This window comes from Canis lupus, chromosome 1, assembly GCF_011100685.1.
Source record: "Canis lupus familiaris isolate Mischka breed German Shepherd chromosome 1, alternate assembly UU_Cfam_GSD_1.0, whole genome shotgun sequence".
NCBI lineage: Eukaryota > Metazoa > Chordata > Mammalia > Carnivora > Canidae > Canis > Canis lupus.
In genome coordinates, this window is record NC_049222.1 from 99,814,669 (window position 1) to 99,838,339 (window position 23,671).

Consider the following 23,671-nt stretch of genomic DNA (forward strand, 5'->3'; position numbering starts at 1 on the left):
AGCAGCTCACACTCTGGCATCGGGTACAGGGTGAGTCCCTTCCCACCTACCCAGCCTGGGGATGTTCATGAGGCGTTCCCCACCAGGCTGTTGGAGTGCTGTGCATACACACACACACACACACACATATACATGTGTGCACATGCCATTGTCTTTGTGCTAAAAAGGGCCATGTTTATAGTCTTCAACTTGCATTTTTTGACCTGGCAGTGTTTCATTTTTGTTATTAAGATTTTATTTACTTAGAGGGTGAAGGAGGGAAAGAGAGTCTCAGGCAGACTCCCCGCTGAGTGTGGAGTCTGACACAGGGCTGGATCTCACGACTCTGAGATCAGGACTTGAGCCAAAACCAAGAGTCAGACCCTTAACCAACTGAGCCACCCAGGCGCTCCTCTAAGTCTAGAATCTTCTTAATTGAGTTTTGCTCAATTGTCTTGAATGCTCTGGACAAGAAAGATTTTTTTTTTTTAAGATTTTATTTATTCATGAGAGACACACAGAGAGGCAGAGAGACAGGCAGAGGGAGAAGCAGGCTCCCTACAGGGAGCCTCATGTCGGACTCGATCTCAGGACCATAGGATCATGCCCTGAGCCAAAGGCAAACACTCAACCACTGAGCCACCCAGGTGTCCTGGGACAAGAAATATCTTTAATTTATTTATTTATAGAGTTGTACAGCCATTAAAATTTTATGATATTGTCATCACCCCAAAAAGAAGCCCAGTACCCATTAGCATTCACATGCCATTTTTGCCTTCAAGAGCCCTCCATGCCCTGGAAACCACATGCTCTGGATATTACATGTAAACAGAACCCGACAGCAAGTGGTCTTTTGAGGCTGGCTTCCTTCACGTGACACCAAGGGTCATTCATGGTATAGCCTGTGTCGGAGCCTCAGTCCTTTATTTTGCTAAGTAATATTCCCTTGTGTGGATAGATGACATGTTGTTTATACTTTCCCAGTTGGTGGACGTTAGGGTGGTTCCACTTTTTGACTGTTGTGACTAATGTTTTCAGCAACGTTTGCATGCAAGTTTTTGTGGACGTGTGTTTTCATCTCCCACTTGCTGTTTCATCTTGGCTACCAATTACAGGAATTGAATGTTCGAGAGGTTACCTTGTCTACAGATAAAAACAAGTATGGCATTCGCCTCAGGGCAGAACCTGATCACATGGTCCTAGGGAAGCGTCTGAAGGGAGCCTTCCGGGCAGTCATGGCGGCCATCAAGCAGCTGAGCAGTGAGGAGCTGGAGTGCTTCCAGGAGAGTGGTGGGTGTCTGCTCTGCCCGCACCATCCGTGGCCCCCACCTGGCGTACCTCACCCCTGGGCTCCTGCTTGACCTACATTGTCACAGCCCCTTCTGGTTATAAAAAAGTTTATAACGTAATTTTGATAATGTAGAAAAAGGAAAGGCTGAAAATGATCCCTGAGCCATCACCCATCCATTTACTGCAGACTGAGTGCCTACTCTCTGCTGGTGCTGGGCAACATAAAAATTCTGGTATGCAGACAGTCACTAAGCACAGCTTCACAAAGTGGAGACCACACTGTAATTGTAAATATGTTTTTCATGCTTATATTTTTATATTCCACATTCACTTTATTATTTTACAATTTTTACTCTATATGCATCATTAGTCTGTAAAGAGCTCTTTTGAGAACTATTGCAATGGTTTTCCTTCGTGGGGATGCATGTTTGCTCTTTGGATTGTTTCCATTCTTCTACTATTGGCAGTAGTACGGCAGTGAGCATTTTCACACATCACTGTTCTGTGGAATCAATTCCTTTGGGCTGAATTTCTAGGTAGAATGACTGAACCAGGTGGGTCGACCTTCGGTTACACTGAACCTGCACCTGCTCATAGAAGCCTAGAAACTACCCTAGTGAGAGGGAGAGCAGAGCCCCTGGTATCAAAGTCATTGCTTGTGAAGAAAAAACATGATGGTTTTTAGAAATGTGTGAATGAAGACCGGAATACATTTGACAGAAAAGATAAAGTAGATTTTGAGAAAGGAACTTAGCAATAGGTTTGGAGCTGCTTCTAGGGAGAACTGTACAGAACTTATCATGATTTCTCTAAGACATCAAGAATTCATAGTTTGGTCTCTTATTTGAGCAAGACTGGATTTAGACTAATTTAGCAAATACTTTGTAAAGCCCTCATGTTTGGCTGGCATTGGGAACCCAGAAATGAGTGCGACAGACATCGTCCTAACCCCCCATTGATGATTTGTGGAAACAATGGTAGTTTTGTTACGTGCCCCGAAGGAAAAGTCTAGGACAACAGAAGGAGGTTAGCAAAGGGGACTTCGCCCCTGTCCTTTCCTTCGAGGGACTTTGCAGGTGCCCAGGAATTCTCAGCTCTGCCACGAGTAGAACTCGCGTCTTGCTATGGCTGCTTGACCTCGTGCAGCCATCTTGGGGCACGAGGTGTTTGATTGCCTGGGCTCCTTCTGAAATTAAAAGTCATGAGGAAAGATGGAAGGACTCAGAATTCAGATGAATGCTTATGGGGAATTGGGATAAATGTCCCGTAGAGGCCCCATATTCTTTTTTTATAAAATATAAGCTAGTGACTAAAAGTTGAGTCATTACTTTTTTTGTTTTTGTTTTTAAGATTTTATTTATTCATAAGAGACACAGAAAGAAAGGCAGAGACACAGGTAGAGGGAGAAGCAGATCCCTGTGGGGAGCCTGATGTAGGACTCCATCCCAGGACCCCAGGGTCATATCCTGAGCCAAAGGCAGATGCTCAACCACTGAGCTACCCAGGTGTCCCTCTAAACTACTTTCTGAATGGATTTCTACGCTGATGAAAAGCAGAGTAGTTTTCAGAACAGAGTGACGTAGTCAAAATGACAGCCCAGTGCTCAGGGACCAAGATCATTGTGGGTGACTGCAGCAGGCTTCCCTGAAATCTGGGAAAATTGCCATCTCCCACTCTTCATGCATTCTGCCTGTTGTGGGAGGATGGCACCCAGACCTTGACACTGCTTACTTCATCCTGTTCCCCACTCTGCTCAGCAGACAGTGGAGCACCAAGGTCCTACAGCCAGTGAGGGGAGAGCCTGGGTCCTCCTGGACTGTTAAGCCTGCCTTCTTCCGTGCATCATTCTACTCTGTGTTTATGATGTGGGGACACATCATCTTGGGGCATATGCCTTTGGACCTGGGTGCCTGTTTACATGGGTAGATGTTAGCAATGATTTAATTGTCTTCAAGGCAGTATGCGGAAGTGTAGGAAGTCTGTTGCATCCTTGACTGCAATGATGACGTGAGTCGGGAGAACATGACCCCTCCAAGTCTCTACAACTTGATGTGGTGAAGTTTTAAAATTTGGGATGATGGTACTGCAGGTGGTTGGTGTGAGGAGGAGGACACAGAGGGACTGGCTGACAGTGGCATTTGCTTCTCCGACAGGGACCATTGTTGTCGAAGGCCATGAGCTGCATGAAGAGGACATCCGCCTCATGTACACCTTTGATCAGAAAACAGGAGGGACGACGCAGTATGAAGCACACTCAGATGCCCAGGTATGTCTCCTTCCTACCCCGTTTCTTTACCAGAAGGTAACAGAAGAGGAAAAAGTATTTACCTGTGCCTTTCCTGAGTGTTGACAGCTTATCTCAGAGTAAATAAACCAGGTATTCATTTTAGATGGGCTTTGTCAAATTACTTCATTGTTTGCTCTTAACATGTGCACATTTTTAACATGTGTGTAAATAGACATTTTATGACTTCTGCCTGTAATTGTTCCATGTGTTGGGCCCTACAGAAATGAACAAGATGTAACCCTACCCTTCAAGGAATGAGCCAGTTATAGAGACAGTGAAGTAAGCTAGTTCTTACTCTTGTGCCTCACAGGTTATCTGGTAGAACTGAGCAAAGAGCTCCTTTCCAAATCCTGGCGTGGAGACAGGCGAAGGAAGGATGCCCTAGAGGAGGGTGTGCAGCAGTTCTGGATTCTAGGGCCAGCGCTTTTTGTTGTGATGGGTCAGAGTATCTCTCTCTGCTCTTGACCAGCCTTCTCTGGGCAGACAGTTCATAAGATCTGCAGGGTGGGAGTTGGGGAGCTTGTGGAAGCCCCTCTGTGGGTAACAGGCCATGTGCAGGGGGCATGGCGATTACCATGTGAGGAAGGCCAGCCTCCTCAGACTGCTCAAGCCTTTCACAGTGGCTTGAATTAGATGTAGGCCAAGCTCCATGTGAGCAGACAACATGAGGAGCCACCAGGGAAGAAGCTAGGAGAGGAGGCCAGGAGAATGTGTACATACCCTGATGGCGGCCAGCATGAAGAGTCACTGAAAGAAGTATCCTAGTCTTCTGAGATTGCTGACATGGTTCATGTTCTAAAGGCTGGGGGGGGCTCTGTCCTACCTTGCTGCCGTGAAGTGGATCAAGTTGTTTACCTTCCTGATAAAGTTTTCTCAGAAACGTCTGTGGGACTGGTGCTTGATTTACAAGTGTATCCTTCTCTGTGCCAGCTGTGATACCACATCGTCATCGACATATTTCACCACAGATGGCGTAGGAAGTAGGCAAAGTCAAGAAGATGTGTTTTAAGTCCTGTCAAACTTGTTGTAGTCCTTGTAGAACCATGTCTTGATTCACACTGATGGACCATCAAGCCCAGCGTGACAAGCCGTGCAGCCCTTGACCCCACTTCCTGCAAGGGCAGTGACTGCTGGACTCCTCATCACACAGATGAGCAGTTCCACAGGAGACTCACTCCCACATCTCCTTGAGTGGCACCTGCAAAGAAAAGGAGGCGCTGGACCAGTCCTGGTGGAAGAAATAACTCTTTACAAAGAAGCACCTGAACCATAATAAAACTAGTTTAACTATCTCCTTTGCTCATGTGGATGAATAAATAGTGTTACATGACATACTTCTCAGAATTTAACTCCTAGACCATTTTGCTGAGTTTAAGAGAACCATTCCTCCTTGTTTGATTGTCATGCTGTGCACTGTTAATTCCTACAGGCTTTGGTTCTCTTAGATGTCACCCCCGACCAGTCAATGGTAGATGAAGGAGTGGCTCGGGAGGTCATCAATCGCATCCAGAAACTTCGCAAAAAGGTGAGTTTGTCCCGTTAAAAACAAGCTAATTGGGAGTTTTGTTTGGTTTTTTGGTTGTGGGGGAGGACAGGAGAGGCAGGTAGTATAAACCATTGTAATTGAGTAATGAAAATTAGCCACTCATCTGCGGTCCGTTCCCATTGTGCTCTGCAGGAAAAGTAGGCCCCTTCCACCCCCTTCTCATTCACCGCAAACTGGACGTGGCTTTTTTGTTTCTCTGACCAGGAGCTTTCAGCCAACCTATGCCTTGTCCACCTCTGTCAGTTCTTCAGGGTTTCTACAGAATCATCATCTGGATGTGCCTCCTGAAAGGCACAGAATGTTGGAGATGGCAGTGGGTATCTGAGGAAGGGCTCCTAGCTCAGGGAGACATTGTTGGATCTGGACAAAAGGGTGGTTCTTCCTCACAAGGGAGCTGGGAGCCAGGGCAGGTGCACAGGCCTCTTGCCTGCCCACCAGGAGAGGGAGCCAGCAGCTCCCACCCCTCAACCCTGAGGAGGGGCTCCTGCACCTGCCACCCGTCCTCCTCAGGCTGGGTGTCTGAGACCTGCAGTTCCAGGTCGCAGGAGTCCACTCCAGCTGGTGACAGGATGCATGTAAGCTCTGCCTCAGCTCAGAGCTTCGGGAGTGGGGAGTGCTTTTTTGCTCAGTCACTCCTTTGTTTCCGAGGAACATTGGGCAGGAGCACAGGAGTGTCAGCTCTGTTCAGCACTATACATTTTGATTAACAAATGTGTTTCCCTTTAAATTTTTCTGTATGTGCTTTTAGTGCAATCTGGTTCCGACTGATGAAATAACAGTTTATTATAAAGCAAAGTCTGAAGGGAAGTATCTGAATAATGTTATCGAAAGCCACATGGAGTTCATATTTGCCACCATAAAAGCTCCCTTGAAACCGTATCCAGTTCCAGTGTCTGATAAAATCATTATTCAAGAAGAAATGCAGGTGAGTTCTGGGTTCTGTTGAGCTGTGAAGAGACTTAAGGTTAGATTTTATATTGTTGATGGGGTGACCCTTTGATATTCTCCCCCCAGTATTGATTGGTGTCATCCTCTGTGCTGGGGTACAGGTGGGGCCCGGGAGGGGTGTCAGGGAGTAGAGGCAGGGATGATGGAGCTGTTCTCCTGGGGAATACTGTCAGGGGACCAGGGGCCATGGGCCTGCTTTACCTAAAACCAGAGACGTTACTATTGTGGATCCTGTGGCTGACTTAAAAGCAAATAGCAGTTGACTTGAGCAATTAACTTTTCTGGTAGTAGGTCGTACATAAAATTACAGTTCCATTTCCTATTGGCACATTTTAGATGCAACTATGAAAATCTAATACCAAGACATGGAAGATACTGGCCATAATTCAGAAATAGGTCATTTATAACAAGGGAGGGAGTTCTTTTCTGTATCATTCATTGACTCCATCATTTACCCCTTGTCTCACTCCTTTCTGGGGGGCAGATTATACCAACAGGCAGGGGCTGGGTGTCACTGTTGGGCTTTTCAGTGGGGCAAGGTACAAGATGGTTTCATTTTCTGTTTTGTGTATTTTTAAAAGAACAAGGTGCAAAGAGAAACAAAGGGAAAAGTCATAGCTTTGCCTATTTCATGATGAGAGTGAATATGCTCTCAGAATTGTATGGAACTCTTGGTGACACTGTGGTCGATGCTCCAATTACTCAGTCACATACTCTCATGTGCTCAGTTAAAGGGTTCTGCCCTGGAAATTACACTCACCAGAGGATCCTCCCTGCCTGGTCCTGTTTGTGCATATGTCAATCTTAACATTTATGCAAATGGCAGCGAGCAAGGTAAGAGTAAATGAATCCATGGCTTGTACTTTACTTTTTAGTTAAACCTTTGAATGTCTTTGAGGCTATTATAAGAGAATTAGTAAAATCATATAACTTTCTGTCTAATTGCCATCGGAAGGAATCCACAAAAGTAAATGATTGGACTTGCACTTCCAGGAAGATAAGAAAAGACATACTTTTCCCTATTCTTCCCTCAGCATACAACCAAACACCCTGGGTAGGATATATAAAAACAAATGTCAGAGGACTTTTCAAGGGGGAGGGAAGAAGGCTGATTTTTCTTTTTGCCTCATGTATCCCAGACTTGGAGCTAAAGGAGCCAGCAACCTGGAAATGCCTAGTGCAGACAAAACGCTCAAACAAAATTCCTCTTTAGACGGAGGACCAGGAAAGGTGCCCCCTAGCAAGACAGAAAACTTCTAGACAGTATCTGTTCTACTCCAACCGAACACAACAGAAGAAACTATGGCCCCACTGGCATTCCCACCAGCAAAGACCAAGTGGGAAGCCTAGACTTTTGTCAGAGCCTCAGACGGCTACCACCATCGTGGTGTCAGAGAAACAAACACAGTGAGCTGGGACGTTTACCCTCCTTAGGCAGTAAGAAGCCCCTCTGCCCAGTACTATGAGTAAGATCATGTGGGAGCCTGAACTTCCATTCCTACCAGGCAGTAGTAACAAGGCATTCCTCCCCTCACCAACACCCAGGGGTAATGAAGCCACATAGTCCCACCATGCCGCTGAGGTATCTATGAGGCCACAGGAGCAGTAATAAGTCACCCCTCCTCTTGGAGGCCAGGGAGGTACCCGTTGAGGCTTACAGGAGTGTAGGAACTCTCTCATCTTGCCCCTTACCCCTGCAGTGTTGAGGAATCCTGACCTCTGTGACCCTGCAGCTGAACTGGGAGCTTAGACTTCTCCCACCAGTGCCTTTTCCCCCTGCCAGTGTGTTGTCGAACAAAGTCATCTAAAATAGATGACTTAAATAAGAACCAGAGTCTCAGGACCTGACACATCCAAGTATGGGGTTTTTTTTCACATCCAAGTTTTAATTGAAAATTAGTCATCATATCAACAATGGGGAAGATCTTTAGCTGAATGAAAAAAGACAATACATATGAACACCAATATGACAGAAATATTAAAGTTATCTGACAGAGGGTTACCTGGGTGGCTCAGTCTGTTAAGCATCCAACTCTTGATCTCAGGTCAGGTCTTGATCTCAGGATAGGGAGTTCAAGCCCCATGTTTGGCTCCCCAGGATGGAGCCTACTTAAAAAAAAATTTTTTTTAATCTCGCAGAGCATAAAGCAGCATAATAAAAGTTTTCCATGGGGCAATTATAAACACAAAAGAAATAAATGAGAATAGGAAGTCTCAGCAAAGGAATGGATATCAAGAATCCAATGAAAAATTTAAAACTGATAAATACAAGACTAGAATACAAAACACAGTGGATGGTTACAATGACAGAATTGTGTTCGCATTGACTGGAAGATAGAGCAATAGAAACTACTATTCTGGACAGAAGAGAATTTTTTTAAAAAATTTGAATAAAATGAACAGTCTGAAGGTTCAGTGGGCTATTAACAGAAGTTTAATATTCTGTCACTGAATTTTGGGAGAACTAGAAGGAACGACAGGACTGAACAAGTATTCAGAGAAATAATGGCTGAAAACTTCCTAAGTTTGGCAGTACATGAGCACCTATAGATTCAAGAAGCCTATGCCCCATAAACCCAAAAGAATTCACATCAATACATGGTGTACTCAAAGCCCTGAAAACTGAAGAGAAAGAAGACATGCTGAAAGCAGCAAGAGAAATATGCTCCCCTAACCTAACAGGGGGAAACAATTAGAACACTATTGGATCTCATCAGAAACCCTGGAGGCTAGAAGGCAGAATAATGCTGGAAGAAGAGTGCTTTTGACCCAGAATTTGGTATCAAGAAAAATACTTTTCATGGTGAATCAAGACATCCCCAAATGAAGGGAGACTAAACTCTTTACTAGTATGACTTAACCTGAAAGAATAGGTAGAGGAAATTCTTTTTTTTTTTTCTCTTAAAATTTTTTTTTTTAATTTATGATAGTCACACAGAGGGAGAGAGAGGCAGAGACACAGGCAGAGGGAGAAGCAGGCTCCGTGCACCGGGAGCCCAACGTGGGACTCGATCCTGGGTCTCCAGGATCGCTCCCTGGGCCAAAGGCAGGCGCCAAACCGCTGCGCCACCCAGGGATCCCGGTAGAGGAAATTCTTAAAACAAAGAAAAGACTGGGACACCTGGGTAGCTCAGCGGTTGAGCATCTGCCTTTGGCTCGGAGTGTGATCCCAGGGTCCTGGGATCGAGTCCCACATCGGGCTTCCCGCACGGAGCCTGCTTCTCCCTCTGCCTGTGTCTTTGCCTCTCTCTCTCTCTCTCTGTGTTTCTCATAAATAAAATCTTTAAAAAAAAAAAAAGACAAAAGAAGAAATGTGGGGACATCAGGACAGAAGAAACAATAGAAAAAGTCAAAATATAGGTAAATTCAACAGGATTTCCCCCTTGAATTTTCTAAATTATTTGGTGGTTATAACAAAAACTATATTTTTGTGTATACACAAAAAACATTTAAGAAAATTAAAAGTAGGAAAGAGCAAAGTGATGTGAAAATAGGTCAGGTTTCTGTGCTTCCCTCAAACTGGCCAAATGCCGACAGCAGGCCAGTTGTTGTGTGTATATGAGGTAACACCTGGTGCCACCACTAAGCCTGTTCCTGGAGATTCACACAGAAACACTACAGAAATAAAATGGAATTCTAAAATATGTTCCCATAACCCATAGGAAGGTTAGAAAAAGAAAACAACAAAAGCAGAAAATAGGACAGAGAGAGCTTAAGCTTACCATCAGTAATTACACTAAATAGGAGAAGGACCTGGCTGGCCCAGTCAGGGGGAATATGTGACTCTTCCTCTCCAGGCTGTTAGTTCAAGTCCCACCTTGGGCATAGAGGTTACTTTTAAATAATAATAATTACACTAAAGGTAAATGGTTCTGAATAAACCAATTAATAGAGATTGGCAGACTTAGGATAAAATACGTTACCAACTATATGCCGTATATAAAGAAGTCTTCAAATGTAACAGTATGAGTAAATTGAAAAGACATACCATACAAATGTTAATCAAAGAAAGCAAGAAGGGGCACCTGGTTATTTCCATCAATTAAGCATCTGACTCTTATTTTTGACTCAGGTCTTGATCTCAAGAGTCGTGGGATCGAGCCCCATGTTGGGCTCTATCCTCAGCAGAATCTGCTTCTTTCCCTGTGTCTCTGCCCCTTCCCCCTCACACCTGCTCTCTCTCTAAAATAGATTTTATTTATTAATGAGAGAGTGAGAGGGAGCACAAGAAGGGGGAAAGTCAGAAGGAGAAGCAGACTCCCCACTGAGCAGGGATCCCAGGACCCTGAGATCATGACCTGAGCCGAAGGCAGATGCTTCACTGACTAAGCCACACAGGTGCCCCATAAATCTTTAAAAAACAATAAGAGCAGGAATCCATACAATTGAAAAAGAGAACAGTAGAGAAAATCAATGAAACCGTGTGGTTCTTTGAAAAAATAGAATCAATAACAAAATTAATAAGCATCTGGTGAGATTGCTTTAAAAGACACTATTTACCAACATGAGCAAAGACCAGATATCAGTACAGACTGCAGAAATCAGATACGTGAATCCCAGGGAGAGCTCTCCACACATAAATTTGACAACTTGAGTGAAATGAGCCAATTCTTCAAAAGCACAAACCACCTCAACTCACCCAATATAAAATAGATCATTTCAGCAGCTCTTAGCTATTAAGGAGATTGAATTTGTAATTTAAAAGCTCTCCAGAGGGATGCCTGCGTGGCTAAGCAGTTGGACAGCTGCCTTCGGCTCAGGTCATGATCCTGAGATCCGGGATTGAGTCCTACATTGGGCCCCACGGTGAACCTGCTTCTCCCTCTGCCTATGTCTCTGCCCCTATCTCTCTCTCTCTCTCTGTCTCTCTCATGAATAAATAAATAATTAAAAATAATAATAAAAATAGAAGCTCAACAGAAAGTTCGCTTATCTGGTTGAGTCTAAGACCATCACTGAGAATGTTGCGTAGTGCACACGTCCATCAGAAAGTGAGTACTACATACTAGTTGAATGTACTATATCTGTAAGTTTTTCTATTTCAAAAATATTTCTAATGAAAGAAGCAAGTTTCACAGTTAGTCATACAGTGGGGCAGCATTCATGTGTGAATTCATTTATTTGTTGTATATAGATAAACATGGACTTGAGAAACAAAGTTCATGGTAAGTTTGTCTTAGAAAAGGGAGGAAATGGACTCCCAGTGGCTCAGTGGTTGGGCACCTGCCTTCAGCTTAGGTCGTGATCCTGGGATCCAGGATCGAGTGCCTCATTGGGCTCCCTGCGAGGAGCCTGCTTCTCCCTCTGACGATGTCTCTGCCTCTCTCTCAGTCTGTGTCTCTCATGAATAAATAAATAAATCTTTTTAAAAGGGAGGGGGAGGATGATCTGAGGAGAAAAATAAAAGTATCATTTTTTAAAATTTCTTAAAGTTGGACACAAAGGATTTTGCTAGAGAATTCAACCAGACTGGAAAAAAATTAACACCAATTCTACACAGATTCTTCTGGAAAAAAGAAGAGGAAAAAAACACCAACTCACTTTATTAAGGTAGCATTGAGACCAAAGCCAGATATAGATAATACAAAACATTATGAAATAGAATACAGCTATAAATACAGAGAATTTTGATAGGTGGGGTTTATTCAAAGGATATAAGACTGGCTCAGCATCCAAACACCAGTCACATGAATCCACCATATTAACAGGTTAAAATATCAATTGTTACAGAAAAAGCATTTGACAAAATTCAACATCCATTCATGATTTTAAAGAAACAACTAAGAAAAACATGGAGAAAAATGTGGACATCTACACATAAGCCTGCCGGTGACATTATACTTAAAGGGAAGAGATTGAATGTTTTCTATCCAAGATCAGGGCAAGGGTGCCTATTCTCACTGCTCTGACTCTGCATTACCCTGGACTAAAGCAAGAAAAGAAAGGGCATAGAGATTGGAAGGGATGAAATAAGATTGGCCCTGTATGAAGAGAACATGATGGTCTATGGAGACACTCCCAATGACTTTGCAGATTAACGTGTATGTCCTGGGACCCCTGCACTGGATTGCCCACCAGCACTGTCACCAGGTAGCACCTGGTGGTAGTGTTTACTTCGGGCCCGTGACAATGGTCCCTAGACTGTTACTATGGTTCCATGCTGTGTCCGCGATCCTGTGGAAGGAGGTGATTGGACGGGCAGTGGGTGTGCATCGTGGTGTCCACAGGCCAGGGTTCTGTGTCACCCTCAGTTACAGGGCAGCAGCAGGAGCAGCAACAGGACAGATGGGGCCTATGTCCCCATCTGCCGACTGCCAGGACTGCTGGGCCCCACTCTAGCAACGGTATTTTCCCAGGATCCTTACAGGTGCTGCCTTCACGTGATCTGGTTTGTAATTGACCTTTAGGCTGAAAGCACTCACATTGTGAGAAAAAAAAACTACAAATGATCTTTAAATTTATTGTTTTAAAGTATTTTTGGTGTTGTATATACCTTCTGGGTTCGTGCATTAATTGGTGGGATTTGTTTTCAAAGTTAAACATACAAAAGTCAATTCAATTTTTGTACACTAGCAACAAACAGAATGATATTTAAAGTGTGATACCATTTACAGTTGCTCAAAAAAGAGACACTTAAGTGTAAATCCGGTAAAACATGTACAGGACTTGTTTGCCCAAATCTATAAATTACTGATGGAAAAACAGACATGCTGTATTCACAGATTGTAAGAGTCAATGTAGTAATAAACACATCAGTTCTCCCCAAATTAATACACAGGTTTAACTCAATTCTGATCAAACCTCAGCAACATTTTTTGTAGACACAGAAAATATCCTAAAATGTCTCTGGAAAAAAAAAGGAAATAAAATAGCTAAAACAACTTTGAAAAGTAAGACAAGAATGGGAGAAACTGCTGCACCAAGTTTCAGGATGTCTCAGATGATGGTGGCGTGAGCGTAGTGCAAGCACAGGCCCATGTCCTCGGTGGGGAGAACCCGGAAATAGGCCAACATGTTGCCTGCCCACATGTTGCCTGCAACTTCTAGAAAGGAGCAAACGCAGGTGAGTTGAGGCATCTTTTCATTTTGTGGTACCAGAGCCTTTGGTGTCGGTATGCAAGTGAAGCCCTGGAGCTACGCCCCTAAAAGGAAAAAGGTCAATAAATTGAACTTCCTTAAAATTTAAAATTCTGCTCTGTGAAAGATCCTGTGGAAAGGATAAAAGCGTGAGCTACAAGGCAGGTCCTTGCAAACCATTTCCAGCCCTGGGGGTGTCCAGGGTACACAATGAACTCTCACCACTCACAGATGATGGGGAAGGGACAGAAGCAGACATTGACCAGAGAGGACATACAGGTGCTGGGTTGTCCTGGAGTTCTCTTTCAAATTTAACTTTTGTTTTTCCCTCAGTTTCACTCATACTTGTGGTTCTTTAGGTGGAGTATTGCTTCTGGAAAACCCAAAAGGCGATAACAGGTTGGATGTTTTAAAGCTGAAGAGCATCATTACTAGTATTTTTGGTGTACGGAATTCTGAGCTGGCTGTCCTCCATGGTGCAGTGGGTATGTGGAAAGGGTCAGCTGTCCTGGGACATGCGGTGGCCCCACAGCCATGCCTCCTCCCACATCCGAGCAGGCCTGGCCCTCAGCAGCCCAACTGGGATGGTGACTCCTCAACCTGCAGACCCGCCCTAGTCCCTGCAGCCCTCAGGAGATGGACCCTCCCATCCTGCCCACTCCCTGCTGTGCCTTGACCTCACTAAGCACTAGTGCCTGTGTCTTGCGAGACCCAGATCATCAGTAGGACAAGCTAAATTAGGAGAGAGACCTGTTAGTTCGTCCCTTGCATTCTACCAAATGTGATCTTTGGGGACAAGGTCATTGCCAGCGTGATGAGGTAAGAGGGTGTCGCCAGGAGCACTGGGGTCAGGGCCATGTGATGACAAAGGCAGAGCTGAAATTGGGGAGGTGCAAACAGAAGGCTGGGAGCCTCCAGGAAGTAGGGACACAAGGGGCAGGGCCACCCCGTGGGCTTCCAAGGGGCCAGGGCCCACGGAACACCTCAATTTTGATGTCTCGCCTCTGAGACTAGTTGCCTGATGTCGTGAGCCCCAGGGTTGTGGTTCCTAATGGCAGCTATGGGAGATGAGTACCTGCTCTTTAGTAAGAATCCAGATGCTCATTTTCAGGAACTTCTACATAGCCTAAAGGTGGAGCTGCCAGACAGGCAGAGAATAGGGCAGGCCTGAGGTGCCAGATGTTGTTACCTCTGTGACCAGGCCCAGGGCAACTAAGGGAGCCACGGGTGTGGGTCCGGAGCAGATGCCCTACACCCCTACTCCCCGGGGACCTGCCCCAGCTGTGTGGCTCGTCCCATTCAGCCCACCCATGTTTATCACCCTAAGCAGTGTTCAGTTTTAGATAAATGAGATCTGTGTGTGTTTGTATGTCCTATTTTTCACATGTGTTTATGGGTCAAAATTATTCTCTTCTGACTGTAATTATCATTTTTTTATTATAATGCCTTTTTTCACAGTGAAGTTTAGCATGTAGGAGATTTTAAGAGGATCTATAATATCAGAGAACATACTAAAGGAGAAAAAACAATCTGCCATATGCTTTTAAGTTATTATGCAGTCTGTTTTGCAACATTCAAATTTCCTGCTATTTGCATGTCATTTTATCCTATTTCTCTTTGACAAAGAGAAATTAGGTAGAAAACATCACTGCAAAAGTATAGTTTAATAAGTGAATGACTTCAGCTCTGCATTATATACCCTGAGTGATTTGTCATTGCTGTTTTTGTTGTTACTTCTAGAAATACAAAACCAGACTGATTTACTGAGTATTAGTGGAAAAACACTTCGCGTGGCGGCAGGGTCAGCCCCCGCTGTAGTGGACGGCCCCAGCACTGCACTCTGCCGTTACATCAACCTACAGCTCCTGAACGCAGGCCCGCAAGGTGGGCCCTCCCCCCCAGCTGCCAACAGCTGCGCAGGCAGTTGGCGGGTTGTGGGGTCGTGGGGTGCTGGGTGGCAGGACTTCCTTTCTCAGTCCACCTCTCCCACAGCATAAGGTGCGCTCCTATGCTCCCCGGGGGCACAAACGGGCTTGTTTCTCATGGTGTGTTTGTGTGGAAATCCCTCCATCTGCACAGTCAGGGAGTGTTACTGCTAAATGAAGTGGTATTAAATGCAGAGCCACTGAAATGCTTAATTTTGCCTTATTTTTTTCTGGGAAGCATCCTGAAATCTGTTGTGCACATCTGTGCTCCGGTCAGCAGGCTAGATGGATGTGTAGTCTCCCTTGGGCTCTGGGCACTCATCGTGTACTGCATGTGCTCATGGAGTAGCTCTTCCCCAGCCACAAGTGTTCAGACCTGTTGCTAATTCCGCTGCCCCCTCCCCCCGCCGCCCCCTTGCAGACTGGACACCAGCTCCCAGGCCCTGCTGGCTCTGGGAGCCTCTGCCCTGCACGTGGCCTGCAGCTGGGGTGGCGGGGCACCCAGCTCTCAGAAGCTGACCCAGTGGTGCTCTCTTGCGCAGAGTGTGTGAAGGGAACAGTGGGCACACTCCTGCTGGAAAACCCGCCTGGGCAGAATGGACTTACCCACCAGGGCCTCCTGTATGAAGCAGCCAAGGTGTTTGGTCTTCGCAGCAGGAAGCTCAAGCTGTTTCTGAACGAGACTCAGACACATGGTGAGATCACAGTACCTGCTACATCTGCTTTATTCCTTGTTTTCTATTGTCTTTTTTAAAATTTTTTTCCTTTGGCTCTTTCTCCAGAAATCTGCCAACTAGAGCGTTAGAATAATAATTAGAAGGATGATTGCTTTTTGCTTTGAAAATAACCTAAAAGGGGATCCCTGGGTGGCGCAGCGGTTTGGCGCCTGCCTTTGGCCCAGGGCGCGATCCTGGAGACCCGGGATCGAATCCCACATCGGGCTCCCGGTGCATGGAGCCTGCTTCTCCCTCTGACTGTGTCTCTGCCTCTCTCTCTCTCTGTGACTATCATAAATAAATAAAAATTAAAAAAAAAAAAAAAAAAAGAAAGAAAGAAAGAAAATAACCTTAAGGGATCCCTGGGTGGCTTGGCGGTTTGGCGCCGCCTTCGGCCCAGGGCCTGATCCTGGAGTCCTGGAATTAAGTCCCACATTGGGCTCCCTGCTCCACGTTCTCCCTCTGCCTGTGTCTCTGCCCCTCTCTCTCTCTCTCTCTCTCTCTCTCTCTCTCCTCTGTATCTCATGAATAAATAATTAAAATCTTAAAAAAAAGAAAGAAAACCTTAAAATTATGTTGGTAGTTATTAAAAACACATGCTTCTTGATAAATTAGTACGATTTGCTGGTTCTAAGATCACTCTTTTAGAATGATGACAGTACAGCAGTTGGTGGGAAGCTGGTAACTGGCATTGTGCCTCCATAGCGTGAAAAGCACGCACAAAGGCTTTTCGCAGCAAGCACATCAGAGTGGAGAGCCCGGCCCAGTCGCCTGGGAAGGACTGTTGCACCTCTCCCCAAACCCACTCAGGTCTCACTGCCCCATCGTCAGCAGCCCGTTCCCTCCCTTCCTCCCGGGTGCACATCAGGCACTCCACATGGTGTGGCTGCCACTGGGACCCTTTCCCCAGACAGCTCTTCTGTGTGCCCATCACTTGCTTCTGTCACCACAACTCAGCCTCGCAACCTGCGGTCAGCTGGATGCTCTGATGGCATCTGACACCTCTGTGCGTTCCGTCCTGTCTTTGGTTTGTGCCCAGGTGTACGTGTTTCGGTAAAAGGGCCCTTTGTTCCTCCTCAGAGAGCCCCTGTCTTGAGTCCCTTCCCTCTTCCTTTTGTGTGTTTCTTTTTTGCTATGTTCTTAAGTATTTCCCATGGGGATTACAGATAACATCCTGAATTAGCAGCCATCTGGTTTGAGTCAACACCAGTTTGACCGTTTGACTTCATTTGCAGAATCTCTGTGCCTGTACAGTTCTGCTCCCATTTATACTCTGCAGAACCTGCTTTGTGTGCCTCAAAACATAAATTTTTAATTGTGTCTTATGTATTTGTTTTTTAAGTCCTGTGGAAAAGAAAAAGTGGAGTTGCAAAGCAGACACGGGGTAGCACGCAGCTCTGCATTCCCGTTGTGTCCTTGCATCCTGGCCCAAGGCCCTCCCGGGGTGTGGACTCCCTGTGCTTTGGTTATTCAGAGTGTCTTCACTGCCCTTGGCTCCACCAAGCTGCTCCTGCTCTGATCATTAGGCACATTTGGCTAGAAAAGCTATTATTTTCATAGCTGAAAGCTTGGCGTCTTCCTGGGCCCCTTGTGTGCGTGCATCCTGCCCTGGGCACACGTACAGCTTCCTGAATGGCACAGAACGCCTGGTTTTCAGAGCTGGGTGGCTGTTCCAGGAGATGCCATCCTGGAGGCTTTCCAGCCAGGCTGTGAGCCTGCAGTCAGCTGTCACAGGCTGCAGCGGCAACCTCGCACCCTGGCAGCTGTGGACTTTGCCCAACGGCGTTTTCAAGCAATGCTGCGCTTTTCCTCCCTGAGTGAGTTCCAGAGTGGAGACAAGCACCCCATGTGAGCTCCGCAGGCAGCCCCTGATCGGGTTAGGACCCAGGGTGACTTTGCTCAGTTCCTCCTGAGCCCATGGGGACCTCAGGACATGAGGACATGAGGGCCTGGCGGCCAGGCACACGTGTGACAACCACAGACCTGTCCCTGCAGGTTGCCTTCTCAATGCGGATTCGAATGGTTGCTGTGTAACTTTGGTTGTTTCTAGAGTCCTGACAACAGCGGTTTGTGGTGTTTCTGTTTAAACCCCATTTAAAGGAACATTTCTGTTGTCTGGGGACACTGTCAGTGCAGGCCAATTTCACTTCAGTTACTTGGGGCCACGGGGGTGTTTGGATAGAGGAGGACCAGAGCCTCACGGGGCTGTGTCCTGTCTGTCCCGGCCCCACAGCCAGGCAGAGTGAGGCAGGTTCTCATACGGTTTGCTGAGACCGGCCCCAACACATCACCATAAGCAGGGGCCGTGAAACCGAGTGTCCTCGGTTCTGGAGGCCAGAGGCCTAGTGTCAGCAGGGCCGCATTGTTTTTGAGGCTCCAGGGCAGAATTTGGCCTTGGCCTCTTCACACTTTGGTGGTTCCAAGTGTCCTGGACTTGTGACCCTGTCCCCCTGACCTCTGCCTCTGTGGTCACAGGAGGAACGTGGGCATATCCTCTGGAAGGCTGTGATTAGACCCACTGCATCTTCTTGACTATCTTTCAAACAGAAGGATCTGTTTGAAAGCACTCTGGCCATGGGCTCCTTATTCAGGGGGCAAGAGGGGCAGGTAGTGGATCCAGTTCATTGGACTTCCCAAGCCATAGACCCCAGGCTTTTTCTTGTCTCACTTTGATACCTTTAGGGCCAAAGTTTTGGGCCACCAGGACAGCCAGAAAACCAAAATGTTCAGGTACCTCTTGGAATTCATGATTTTTGGCCTAAAGATTTTCCTCATTTTTCTTTCCTTGCTCGGTTTTTCTTTTCTTTTCTTTTCTTTTTTTTTTCTTTTCTTTTCTTTTCTTTCCTTCCTTCCTTTTCTCTTTCTTTCTTTCTTTCTTTCTGTCTGTCTGTCTGTCTGTCTTAGTTTTCTATTACACTTAAAAGTTTTCTGCTACATTGTTGAGGACTGGAGCCTCCTCTGCACCTGGGTTCCTCTCTACCTCCAGTTTGCTGTCAGGGTTCCCTGTGTCCTCAGCCCTCCCTGGCTTAGGGTCCCATCCTCCGTCTCCACCAGAGCTGTCCTCCTGTGCATTCCTCCCGTGACAGTGTCCTCACTCAGAGTCCCCTGGGGCTCACCATTAGCTAATGCGTCAGATTGTCACTTGACGCATGAGATCCTGTCTGTTCTGGCCCTTGTCTGCCTCTGGTGATGCCCACAGACTGTCCTGCCATCAACAGGCTCCTTCCACTTTGCCTCCGACATACCTGGTTCTTCTGTGTGGTTGGTAGTAAAGCTCAGCGTCCTGTCTTGTTCCACGCAGGTGAAACTTTGAGACTCTTACCTCTTCCTTATCCCCAAGTGCACCAGTCCCAGGTGCAGCCACGCTGTAGACATGGAGAGGCATCGTCTCTGGTTCTGTGCACATGCAGGCACCTGGCCAACACTGACCAGGGCAGAGCCACACTTGTGGGAATTCGACCTGTGACTCACAGAGCAATGCCCTGAGGTTGGTGAGGCAAGTTGCATCCGTGAGACCACGAAAGCTCAGTGGCCCACCCAAGGTCACCGAGAAGCCTGGGGCTCTGTGCAACCCAGTGTCTCTGCCCTGCCTCATTTTCATTGTGTTTTTCCTCTCAAAGTTGTCTTTTGTAAAATAGTGCTAATTTGGTAAATTGCAAGGATCATATAATGGTTTCCTTCTTGTTCCACAAGATGCTCGGTATCATCTCAGACCCTGTAGTCATCTATGAGGAGGCAGCTTCAGGACAGATGTCCAGCATTCCTGCTGGGACATTGGTCCTTCCCTTTGAATTCAGATCTGCTAGAAGCAAAATGCCCCCCAGTGGGTGAAGAGCACTTTAAGTTTTTTCTTTCCTCTCTCTCTCTCTGAGTTTTCATCTATTTCGTGTGTTTTTAAGATTTTATTTGAGAGAAAGAAAAAAAAATATTTTGAGAGAAAGCAAGAGCATGAGGAGAGGGAGAGGGAGAAGCAGACTCCCCGCTGAACAGGGAGCCCCATGCAGGGCCCTATCCCAGGACCCTAAGATCATGACCTGAAACAAGGGAGACGCCAAACCAACTGAGCCCCCCCAGGCGCCCTCTGTTTTATGTGTTTGGTCCTCGTAAGATGTTACAGGCTTATCGTGTTCTCGTACTTTGTAGACCTACACGGCAATTCCTCCTGCTGTAAGGAGTTAATCTCTGGAGAACGATGAGGAAAACACCTGTTTGGGGCGGGGGTGTGGATGTCTGGGTCAGTGCACAGGGCTATTGGGTTGAGGGGCTTTATTCCAGAAGGTCAGCCCAAGACTTCTCACCCAAACTGTAGGGAGTTAGGCGACTTTGACAAACGCAGGGAAGAGGCCACATAAGACCTTGTCACTTCTGTCACCAACTATAAGTTCGGAGGGTTTTCCAGAATCACCCTTGGGCTTGATAATATACTAGCAAGATTTACAGAACTCATGGAAACTATTGCACTTAGGGCCACATTTGTTATAGGAAAAGGTACAGAATCTGGGAGGGGTCCAAACACGCAGCTTCAAGCTGTCATCTCCTAGGGAGCCATGAGCAGTGTTCCCTCCTCCTGGCTCCAAAGCATGAACAGTGGTGCCCATGCTGTGTTACCAACCAGGCAGCTCCCCTGGGGCTGGGGGTCCAGCATTTGCAGTGAGGCTTCATTACATAGGCACCATTGGGTCATTGCCCACAAAGTTATGCCATGTCGGCTGATAGCATGTGAGTGAAAGCTTCCACCCGTACATCATGTAGCTCGTCTTTGTGGCGTGGCTGCCTCCACCTGGAGTCACCTCACCAACAGAAACCCTCAGGGACATTCAGCAACCCCTGTAGCAAAGTACTCCCATCGCTCAGGAAGTCCCAGAAGCCTAGCGGGTCTCCCCCACAGCCCGAAAAGGCCAAATTCCACACACAGGCAGTCAACGGATTTTCAATATTCATACAGAATAGGTAGAAAATTAATTTTGTTTAATCCTCTTTCTATTCTAGAAATTACAGAAGAAATCCCCATGAAGGCTTTGAACATGAAGACTGTGTATGTTTCTGTATTACCGACGACGGCAGACTTCTAACGGTCATCATCCTCGTGGTGGAGTCAGCCTATCCCCGGCACACACGGAAGGTGTTCTTTTCAGGTGCATGTATGATTTGCTACTTTGGGTACACAGTGGAAATGGGACTGATTCCTCGGGTGACTTGGCACCTCACATACACAAGTGCCTGTATCCCGCGCAGCCAGGTTGGGGGCAGGCCGCACCTCCGCTCACTTCTGCACTTGCACAGCATGGAAGTGATTTCAATGGCAGATATTTATCATTCTGTGGCATTTTAAAATTTGTTTGAGATGTCTTGAAGGAATGTGTTAAATATCTGCTACCTGGATTTTCCTGGGTAATTTGATGGAATACGTTAAGCTTCAGTAAATTAGAACAATAAATAAATTTTCTCTCAGACAATAAATGTGTTAGAAATAATATATCCTTCCATAGTCGAATGAAACTTGGAATGTGTAATCTTTAAAGAACACAAAAACTTCATAGTGACTTCTTTGTTGAGACACTGCTGAACATTTAATTTCACTTCTTCCCCAAATCCTCTTTCAGAGAAGCAGATGCCAAGACAGAATCAGCTGCAGGAGTTTATTGGGGGAACACAGATGATGGGTAAAGGTGGGGATGGGTGGGACGTGCATGTGGGTCTGGCACACGTGGACAGAGACGTTTTTAGAAAAAGCCCAGACTGTAGGGCAGCCCTGGGAACGTCTTGGTCAGGGGTTCCTCATAGGAAGAATCCAGAGCTGGGCAGACATGACCTGGCTTGTCACACCCACCTTGGTCAGTCCGTGGCCAGATGCCAGTGGGGCACAGCGCAGCCACCACACAGACACCTCAGTTGGATTTGAAAAAGTACAGTGGTAGGAGGCTGTCCACCAGCTGTCCTCCTGCACCCAGGTCTCCTGGAGGGGAGCTGAACGGGCGCGTCTCTGCCTGCTGCAATAAATGTATTTCAACTCCACAGAGTTGGAGAGAAAAAAAACAAAAGAACAAGTGTTGGCCAGGATCAGAGAAATTGGAACTCCTGTGCACGGTTGGTGAGAATATAAAATGTGGTCACTGTGGGAAACGGAGTACGGAAGTCCCTCAAAAACTTAACAGATGGCCAGCCCAGGTGGCTCAGCAGTTTAGCGCCGCCTGCAGCCCAGGGCCTGATCCTGGAGACCTGGGATCGAGCCCCACATCAGACTCCCTGAATGGAGCCTGCTTCTCCCTCTGCCTATGTCTCTGCCTCTCTCTCTCTCTCTCTCTCTCTCTCTGTGTGTGTGTGTGTGTGTGTGTGTGTCTCATGAATAAATAAATAAAATCCTTAAAAAAAAAAAAAAAAAACAGATAATCCAGTTACCTGAACCAATACCCCAGAGAACTGAAGGCTGGGTCTTGAAGGAGGTATTCAGCACACCCAGGTTAACTGCAGCGTTATTATCTAGTATACACGTGCAGTTGAATAGCATCCAGTGTCTAAAAAGAAGGATGAGCCTGCAGGACGTTACGGTGACTAGAACAAGCCAAAGAGACAAGTGTTCCAGTATTCCACTTCTGAGGTCTCCAGAGGAGCCAAGCTCATTGAATGAGGTCAAGTCCAACCATGGCTGCAGCAGGACGGGGAGGGGGATTGTTCCACCGGACAGGACAGGTTTGCAAGAGGAAGAAGTTCTAAAGGTCACACCTGTGAATATCGTTAGTACTTCTAAACTGTTCCAGTAAAAGTGGTTGGTAAATTTTAGGTATCCGTTACCACAATTTTAAGATCCTTTTACTGTCAAAGGGAGAGAAGCCAGCCTGAAAGAGCTCCCGCTGGCCAAAGCCGGAATGGTTTGAACAAAAAAATAATTAAGTATTGGATTAAAATCCAAAGAATAAAATAAACTTCCATGAGTCCATACTTCTATAAATGACTATAAATGTGGCCCCCGATAACCAGTCACCCAGTCTAACCATGAGGAACACCTCAGACAAACCCAAATTGAGAGACGTTCCACACAGTACCTGACTCAGAACCATCAAGGTCATCAAAAACAAGGAATGTCTGAGAAACTGTCGCAGACCAAAGAGGACAAAGCATGTTCATTAGGGCTGCAACATGAATTTTGAAGGAACAATTCAGTTCGTAACAAAGTCATGGATCTCCAGACCCAAAACTCAGAATTCTCCCCAACTGATATATAGATTCAATGTAATCTCAATCAAAATCCCAGCAAAATATTATGGTAAGTGAAATAAAGAAATTCAAATACCGTATGATTTCACTTATGTGGAATTTAAGAAACAAAACAATCGAGCAAATGGAAAAAAGAAACAGATAAATAGACTTAACTACAGAGAATACAGTGTGCCAGAGGGGAGGGCCGTGGCGGGCAGGAGAACAGGTGATGGGGCTGAAGGAATGCACCTGCTGTGATGAGCACCAGGTGATGTATGTAAGTGATGAATCACTATGCCGTACGCCTGAAACTAATATTACAGTGTATGTTAACTACTGAAATTTAAATTAAAAGTTCTTTAAAATCCCAGCAGGGTTTTTTTCTATAGGCATTAGCAGGCTTATTTAAAAATTATGTGGCGGGCAGCCCAGGTGGCTCAGCGGTTTAGAACCGCCTGCAGCCCAGGGCCTGATCCTGGAGATGTGAAATCGAGTCCCACGTCAGGCTCCCTGCATGGAGCCTGCTCCCTCTGCCTGTGTCTCTGCCTCTCTCTCTCTCTCTGTCTCTTATGAATAAATACATAAGATCTTTAAAAAAAAATAAAAATTATGTGGAAATGCAAAGGATTTAAAAGCCAAATAAACTTTGAAAGAGAAGTAAAAAGTTAGAGGACTTAAATAATCTGATTACAAGACTCTAATAATT

General features: G+C 46.0%; 1 protein-coding gene across 4 annotated transcripts in view; it reads left to right on the forward strand.

The window, feature by feature from the left end:
* Nucleotides 1–21,228, forward strand: part of IARS1 (isoleucyl-tRNA synthetase 1) — a 68,968-nt gene extending 47,740 nt beyond the window's left edge. For 2 of the 4 annotated variants that reach the window (XM_038527395.1, XM_038527396.1), the window contains exons 26-34: nt 1,095–1,269; nt 3,423–3,535; nt 4,986–5,081; nt 5,851–6,027; nt 6,779–6,884; nt 13,487–13,612; nt 14,868–15,011; nt 15,595–15,747; nt 20,758–20,840. In XM_038527395.1, the coding sequence (XP_038383323.1) occupies nt 1,095–1,269; nt 3,423–3,535; nt 4,986–5,081; nt 5,851–6,027; nt 6,779–6,884; nt 13,487–13,612; nt 14,868–15,011; nt 15,595–15,747; nt 20,758–20,840 (1,173 nt within the window). Of the gene's footprint in view, nt 1–1,094; nt 1,270–3,422; nt 3,536–4,985; nt 5,082–5,850; nt 6,028–6,778; nt 6,885–13,486; nt 13,613–14,867; nt 15,012–15,594; nt 15,748–20,757 lie in introns of all 4 variants that reach the window. The other 2 variants (XM_038527394.1, XM_038527397.1) reach the window with 2 other exon arrangements.
* Nucleotides 21,229–23,671: the final 2,443 nt, after the last annotated feature.